Below are 8,790 nucleotides of genomic sequence, written 5' to 3'. Positions count from 1 at the left end.
TTTTTATTTTAGCCTTTTTTTTTTCTCTCAATCAACTGTTATAATCAACTAGGGATATTCTTTATCATGTTTTATGTAACCTATAAATACATATACATACCTAAATCCTAACTCTAACCGTGGATATGAAAAGGATATCTAGATTTCAATGCGCAGGGAATCCTCATAAATGTATAGAATATTTGTTACGTAACAGATATTTCCTTTGACAAGTCTTTAGACAGTATATTATTTGAAATTGATTCCAATTAACTGAATAGACTATTGAAAAGTAAATTCAATATCTATAAAGTCATATAATATTTTGTATCATCAGTTTATCAATGTCATGATGTAACTCAACAAAGTGATAAAATAGCAACCAATGGAAAATTCTAATTTAATGACATGAAAGCCTCTTATATATCCTGCACATCAATAAATCTCATTTCTTACCATGAAAATCATGTAACACAGATGATGAATTTCAGTTTTATTTTTAAATCTTAATTATTACAAATAACAATTAAATCACTTTTATTAAACCAAGAAGAAATCTTATTTATCTTTGGAATTATTACTTTTTAATTCATTTTTATATCTGATGCATAAAACTACTAATAAATAATAATAATTATAAAATGTAAATAAATATAGTTAATAAAAGAATGAAGGTTTCATCAAATTAAACTCAATTTGTAAAATAATTAAAATTCAGGATAATCTCTTTATTTTTGACATGTCAAACTAAGCACAATTCAATGCTTGTTTAATTTTTCATTGAAATTATTCAAATCAAATCTCTATCATAATATAATTTGAAACTACATGTGTTCATTATTTTTTCAATATAAAATTCAATGCATGAAGTTGAAAAATATACTATTACAATTTTTCATCTCAAATAACAAAAAATTACAATTAAAAGCAAATGCTTTAATACAAATTGTGATAAATAACTGTAAATAAATTTATGTTTTCTATTGTTTTGTTTAATATGTCTTGATCAATCAATCATTATTCAATAAAGTAATAATTGTTACTATATTACATTATTCAGTTTTTCCACTTCTAGAAATCAATTATTAAATATGGAAATATATTTGGTTATTCTTTTAAAAGCATTGAACATAAAATAAGTTAATTAATTTTCTTCCAATATATAAAAATTCTTTTTTTCTCATAAACGATTGATTTTTAATAAAGTTTAATTAAAAGTAATAAGATTGAAAAAAAACTTATATTTACTTTTTACTATTTATCAAAAAGAGTTTAAATATTGATAAAAGAGTATTGATATTGAAATGAAATAATAAATAATTCATAAATTATTTTTCTTAAGTCTACACTTGATTGAATGTAATGTTAAAATGTATTGATATCTTGTTAATTGGATTAAAAAATAATATATTCTTCTAGTCTTCTAATTCGCGCATCAAGTGTACAAGACGGAAAGTTTTTAGTCGAACGTTGAAAGATTAATTAATTTCCCAACGACTTCTTCAGTATAAACTGACACAATTTAATATTGCGTCAAGTGCATTCTCTAAGAGTTAAAATATTGGAAATTTTTTCTTCAGAATTCTTTCTGTCATTAATATATTTTTTTGTTCCATTTCATTTTTATTTCAATCACCGTGAAAATAACTAATAAATTCTTCATTACTCTTAAATATCTTAAGTATCGAAAGAATTACTAAATTTTCAAGAAATACTCTAAATGACACAAAAAATGTGCAAGTAAGTTGTAAAAAAAATAATATAATGTAATTAAATGATGAAATTGCAAATAATCTCTATTTAGAGTCTGATACCTATTTTTCTTGGAAAATGTGAAATTTCTTCATGCAAATAGAAATATAATACCACTAGGATGAGGACAAGAAAATTGAAGAAAATATTATTCCGGAAAAGATTTATTAATAATATGATACATACTGACTAATTTCTACTATACTACTTATCATGATAATTATTTGGTTATTATTAGAGCTGTTACCACTATTATAACGTTCTATTCGTAAATGTGCAAAAGTATTTATTATTCTTACTTCTACACGCACCTGTGAAACAACTATAAATACCAAGCGTATTACATATGTTTACATATTTACATATACAAATGGTACATTGAGAATGGATGAAATAAAATTATAGCAAACAATGAATTCAAAATTACCACCCCTATTATAGATTGATTAATTATTCAAATAATGATATATTATGTGAAATAAAAATTATTGTCTCTTAACGTCTCATATTTTATATATTCATTATTTAATCATTGACTTGCTTATTACTTCTATTTATTAAGTGTTTTTACTTAATTTAATGATAAGTTCGATTAAATAATTGCCAAATGTAGATAATTATATAATTTTCAATTTTTTCGATATTCAATATTTTACTTAATTAAATCATTATTTGGTGTACTAATTAAATTATCTTATGATATTTCATGTTAATTCAAAAACTTATTATTAAATTAATTCTCCAATTTTTATTGAATGTTATTAGCTTAACAGCTGCAACGTTTAATATTACGTAAATTATTAATTAATTTTATCACGTTTTAATTACTATTTTATAGAATTTTTATACAAAAAATCAACCTATATGAGAATCGAATAGGAAACGTCTATATTATATGTATATTGCGTGTCAATTAACGACAATTTCAAATTTTTTATGTGAATTAATTATTTGTCTACACAAGAATTGATATGCATATTTACAAGTAAATTATTACAATCACAATCTTGACTTATGTATGATATAAATTAAATTAAATACTATTTAATGAAATAAAAGTCACTACAATAAAAATTACTTCAATTACTTGAGACCTAATGTCTAATATTAATAGCATAATTCATACCTTGATTTGGTGGTAGTAGAAGTATCCATTTATTATCAGACCAGTGAAATCAGAAGTTTTACAAAAGATACTACAGTGAATTTTAACTGGGTGATTATTTGAGATGACTATTTTTAATGGTATAAAATAATAAAAAAAAGCTAAAAAAATGTCATCTAGTGTAATAAATCATAATTTGTACTTTATTGTCTTTCAACATGTAGGGTATAAATAATTATTCTCCTTTAAAGTTCAACCTTTTACTACCAGTTTGTTATATAACACTTGAACAAGCTTCAAAAAAAGCCCACATGGTTTAATATTTTTAATCAACCATTTACAATAAATTATTAATCATACATAAACATAATCTATCATTACAATAATGGTGTTTCATTTAAAAAAATTAAATTTTCTTTTAAAGAATCTTACACTTGTTAAAGTTAAACTGGATATTCTTTGTTCCTATATAAACATTGCACTGTTTGGTCAACAATTGTTCCTTGAAAATAAGACCATTTTTGGTACATACTATAACTTTTTAATGAATAATCAAAAATATTTAACAGAGTTTTATATTCATCTTTAAATATTAATAATTAAAATTAACATCTAAAAACATTATTTTCCTCCTTTGAATTTTTAATGCAATTCATAATAATTTTAATGAATTATTATAAGGATTACATAGGCACTCATAAACGTATTGCTTTATTTACATGAATTATTAAAAGATAAGTTATCTGTCAAAAATATGGACTTAATCGAAATTCAATCTTCTATAAATATGTAACAACGTTTGTTACATTTTTGTTATCAACAAAAATTGTTAATTAGATTCTTTAACTCTATACTTTAAATGCATCAGTTATCATATCTAAATTCTAAAGCTTCAACATGTTGACGAACTTACTTGCTAAAAATGATAAAGCTTTCGAGTTCTTTCTTATATATAAATGTTATAGCTAGAGTTTTTGGTTCTCTTTTAAAAAGAACATTTAAATGTATTACATGTCTATCCATATACTTCAACAGCAAGATTATTTTTATATTGAAAATTTTTACATATATTTCTTTTTACTGATTATTGCCTTTATTTTACCATTTCATCATCAAAATACAGTTATGTGATAAAATATTTCCCTCATAAAGCTTTCATATCTATATCCTTGCATTAATATTGATTGTAATTACTCGACATTTAAGATAATCCTAATGACGTTTCGTTTATAATTTATAAAATTATTAATCTTTTATTCATTCAACTGGTTCAGATATTGTTCTAATTCAATTTTATTTTTCAGATATAGCTGATTCATTCCTGAATGACCTATTTCGACTCTTATCTAATAATCATTGGCTTCTGGGTGTATCATGTTCTTCTTTAGAAATCTTCCGTTGTTTTAATCCAGTGGCCAAATAAGAAAATACGCAAATTACTGCGTAGCAGATTTCTCTCGCCTATGAGGAAAAAACTTGCTTTATTTTAAACTCATTTATTAGATTTTAAAATATTGAACTTGGTTATTTAAAATGATGTTATCACACTATATTCAATACTATCATTAGAAAATAACTTTTCAGAATGTTATGAATTAATTTATTCGGTTAGAAAAGTTAATAATTGTGTATTTTAAAAAACAAAATATAATTAACAAAAGAAAATGTGCGTCATACCATCATTATCAGTGATTAATTTTGATCTCTATTTACTCACCATTGGTGATTTGTATTTATGTTGAATAATTTGCCGAGTTTTAGGATCTAGAAAAAAAAAAAGATCAAGTGAAATTAGTTTAATCCGTAGTTAAAGTGTGAATTAGTTGAAAATATTGATTTAATCAACTCACTGTATTCCTCCAATACAAAGATGCCACCATTTTGAGTGAAGCATTTACGAATACGTTCGAATTTCACGAAGAACTGCAAATAACACAACAAATATTGGTGCCAAAATTATATATACTATCTGTACTAAATATCTATCTATTGCATCAATTTTGGTCTAATCCCGTGCAAAAAGGTGTGGTTAATTAATAAACATTAATATCACATCATAAATTATTATTAATAAAATATTTAAAATTATCTTATAAAAATGGTCTATGCCGATTTCAAAAAAATTCGGCCATTCACTCACAAGTTTTATACTTGAAATTAATTATAGAATAATTAAAATAGGTGAAAATGGTAAAAAAAAACTTCAATTAATTAAATCTTAAAAGAATTCTTATATAAACTGGATACTTTAGAGCTATACAACATATCTACTCTAGGCTACTAATTTTTAAAGGATTTTTAATTCGACCACGGTACAATCTTCTAATTATTTTGTAAATATTAATCATTATTTCGATCACTCAGATAGCCATACAAAATGTATAGTGTCTTTTATAATAACCCAATAGTGGAAAAAATGGGATACTTTAAATTGTATAATGAAGTCAAAAGGATGACTATCATGATAAAAACCTATCTATGAGGACCTATTATAAAATTGGAGATATACAATCACATGAACATACTTGCCTATCATAAAATTTAATAAAGGTAATCATTAGAGCTCTTTTATCTTTCTGTTTGTGATCATGAATAATCAAAAATCAACATCAATAATAAATTTTAATATAACGATATGAACACAATGATGAATTATTTTCACCAGAGAAAATAGAACAACATATGACGACAAATTAAAAAATTATATCACATGAATATTTAAAAAGCCTCTGCATAATCGGCACCTGAATGAAGATCAAATGAAACACTGTTGGATCCTATATCTGATGACACCAAAATTCACTGGAGGATGTTAAATAAGAGCAGATAACTCACAAGGGCCATGTTTGTTAGTATCTTTTAAACATTGCAAATTTTACTTACAGCAGCTATAAAGCACAAGCTATACATTAAAGCAAAGAAGATAAATTATAACATTTACATGCAACTAAAAGACAATAGTTACATGAACAGGATAATAAAGAGGGGTATTAGAGAAGCCATTGAGATATTAATAGAGTATAATATCTTGGCAAATTAGACTGCTAAATACTAGGTAAGCTTCAATAACAGCTGTCTTAAGTAATCTTAAAGATAAATGCACTTGGTTTGATAAATATTTTTATCCAGTACTTCATTATGTGGATAGGTAGTAAAGCTACAAAAATTCTTTACATTCTTCAACGTGATACAAAAAAGACGTTATTCCAAGCGTCAGTACTGGATGTAGTACCAATTAAAGTATACTTATGGTGAACAATAAATTTCATGAAGATGATTTTCATGATACAAAGGTCATAAAAATAAATATTTCTAGGTGATGATTAATGTCAGGTATAGCTGATTTTTTTGAAACATTTAAATAATGACAATGAATCACATTATTGATATGAAATTTGATAGAATAAATTTACAAAATTAGCAGGTATGTTTTATTGAATACTAATTGGTAAACTTGTAGCTGGAAATATGAGATAAAACTGGAGAGAAAAACAAAGTAATGTTAATAATAACTGTAATTAATTATTCTCCACAGTGTGATCAACATACTGGATAATATAAGTATGTAGGAAAAAAATTTAATCCTGTCCAAACCTCCTCGTGACTACTTATATACGCTGTACACTTAACAACACTAGAACAATCACATAAGTATGCACACAACGATAACACAGAAGAAAATCAGCTTTTTGTTGTAATAAAAAAAAAAAATGAGGCAGTTTCAAAAAACAATGAAGAAAAGTTGAAGCCAGTTATGAAATAACAAGTCCACTGAAGTCACCTTCACACTACACAGGTAATTGTCCACAAGTCTACTTTAATCAGTAACTGCAGCCTTCTTTTCACCAAAAAAGAGGAGGTCAAGTGTTTAAGCATGCACTTAGACAACAGGTTGACTTGGAAAAAGAAATATTTTAATAAAGATAAAATGAAAGAAAAATATGAAATTTACTAAGATTTTTTTTTTTAGAAGTAAGCTATCAATTTATAATAGTGATAATAATCTACCTATATATATATACATAACTAGATATAGGCTTTGATGATGATGATAATAATCATCAATAGGTATTTTCAATCGTTGCTACCCCATCATCATACAAATTAACTAGATGTATCTGCTTCAATAAATACAGCTAGTTTTAATAAATGACACACGAAACCATATTGATGTATTGTTATTTAACTTTTCTTTATCTAAATATTATTTGATTCTGGATTCTATTACATGGGATAAAACATTAGTTAAATCACTTCATAATAATATTGATATCAACTATTATTATATTCATTTTAGAATTGTTTTGAGTATAAAGATACAGAAAAGTAAATTGTAATTTAAAGAGTATATTTTCTATTAAAATATGATAATAATAGATTGCTGAAAATTTGATCATAATCAGCTGAATGATATAATAATTAATGCTTTAATAAAAGGCTCGAGATCACTTTGAAGATCTTTTGAATTTGAAAGTCAGATAATGAATTCATTTAATATTAATAATTTATAAAACTTTTTGAGATATTATTAACCATTTCAATTACTGTCAAGTACTATTAATAAAAATGTTTGATAAAATAATTTATATATAATATTACAAATTATCCTTCATCAATACCAGTCTATTGAAAGCTGAATTTAAAGAGTCTTTTTTAATTTATTCTACTCTAACTAATAATCACAACAGACATAATTAATGTAATTATATTCAAGTTATCTTTTATAAACCTTTATATTCTATTCATGAATTCTCAGCTGAAAGTTGTTTCTTTTTCAGGTAAAAAAATTTAAAATAGAACTAGTCTTGAATCAAGATCAATAAGTATTATTCAGCATCTTTTTAATTATTTCAAGGAAAAAAAATCCATTGCTAAAAGGTTAGACTCTAGAGTGTTCTGTCTGTCCATCAATCAGTCTGTCTTTTTTTTTCAGGATGTGTATTACACCGTATACAAGATAAAGGATCTTCATCTCTACAAGTACGTTTAAATCTACTTTGAAAAATGGTATGAGATTTTTATGACTTCATATGTAAGTACCATATGAATTTCTCAAACAAGAGATTTTTGATTCAGATAGGTATTCATTCACATCTCAGACACCAAAAGCCCTCACCTATTTTCACATTTTATAAATACGCTGTGAAATATTTATGAAAATGTTTTAGATATGAATACATTGACAAACTGTAATGCAAGACAATAAGAAAATAGTATTTCACATCAAGCTGAATATATTTAAAATATGCTAAATACACCTGTCAAAATGATGAAAATTAACGAAGCAGGTAGAGCACTTAGCATTTCATTAAGCAAGATTATTACACCGTTGACAAAGTACATAAAAATATTCACTCATCATTTAATTGTAAATTTCGTTTCTTTACATATAAAGGATAATTAAATGTTGTGAAACAACCTCTTGAAGCTACAGGAGGATCTGGGCTAGATTATTTGATGCAGTAATATCAAAATAGAAAGGCTCATCTACACAAGAACAATAAGATATAAATAACTCATTAACTTCATTGTCGTGGGAATTATGTATCAAAATTGAAACCTAATTTGAGAATTATATTTTCGACTTAATAAGTTGGAAATAAATAAGTAAAATGTGCTTTTTGGCATGTTAATTATTTAGATACATTGATTTTGATGAGTGAATTTAGGAAATCCGTTCAAAGTTTCAAGATAACAAGTAATTGAGAATGAATTCATTCATGAACATTTTCATAATGTTCATGAGAATGATTAATCTAAATAAATGAGTTGAATTTTTTAAATTTTAAATCAATAAACATCAAAAACGAGGTCTTTATGCATAGAGAAAGAAGTCTTTAAGCTAAAATTGAATACATTCATGAATTTGAATTATTCAACAATAATTGTAAATAATATTTTTGACATTGATAAAAAATGAAGCACAAAGTGTTTGGAGCAGGAATTAAACAAAA

General features: G+C 24.6%; 1 protein-coding gene across 2 annotated transcripts in view; it reads right to left on the bottom strand.

Annotated features, from left to right (window-relative positions):
* Nucleotides 1–3,910: 3,910 nt before the first annotated feature.
* Rab3-GEF (Rab3 GDP-GTP exchange factor) overlaps nucleotides 3,911–8,790 on the bottom strand; it is a 44,925-nt gene continuing 40,045 nt past the window's right edge. For both annotated transcript variants that reach the window (XM_035083735.1, XM_035083741.1), the window contains 3 exons: nucleotides 4,687–4,759; nucleotides 4,554–4,600; nucleotides 3,911–4,297 (listed from right to left, as the gene is read on the bottom strand). In XM_035083735.1, the coding sequence (XP_034939626.1) occupies nucleotides 4,190–4,297; nucleotides 4,554–4,600; nucleotides 4,687–4,759 (228 nt within the window). In that variant the 3' untranslated portion in view covers nucleotides 3,911–4,189. The remainder of the gene's footprint in view (nucleotides 4,298–4,553; nucleotides 4,601–4,686; nucleotides 4,760–8,790) is intronic.

This window comes from Chelonus insularis, unplaced genomic scaffold, assembly GCF_013357705.1.
Source record: "Chelonus insularis isolate UGA/USDA-ARS -01 unplaced genomic scaffold, ASM1335770v1 contig_124_pilon, whole genome shotgun sequence".
NCBI lineage: Eukaryota > Metazoa > Arthropoda > Insecta > Hymenoptera > Braconidae > Chelonus > Chelonus insularis.
The sequence above is the reverse complement of the archived record's forward strand: the minus strand, read 5'-3'. Positions and strand labels throughout refer to the sequence as shown.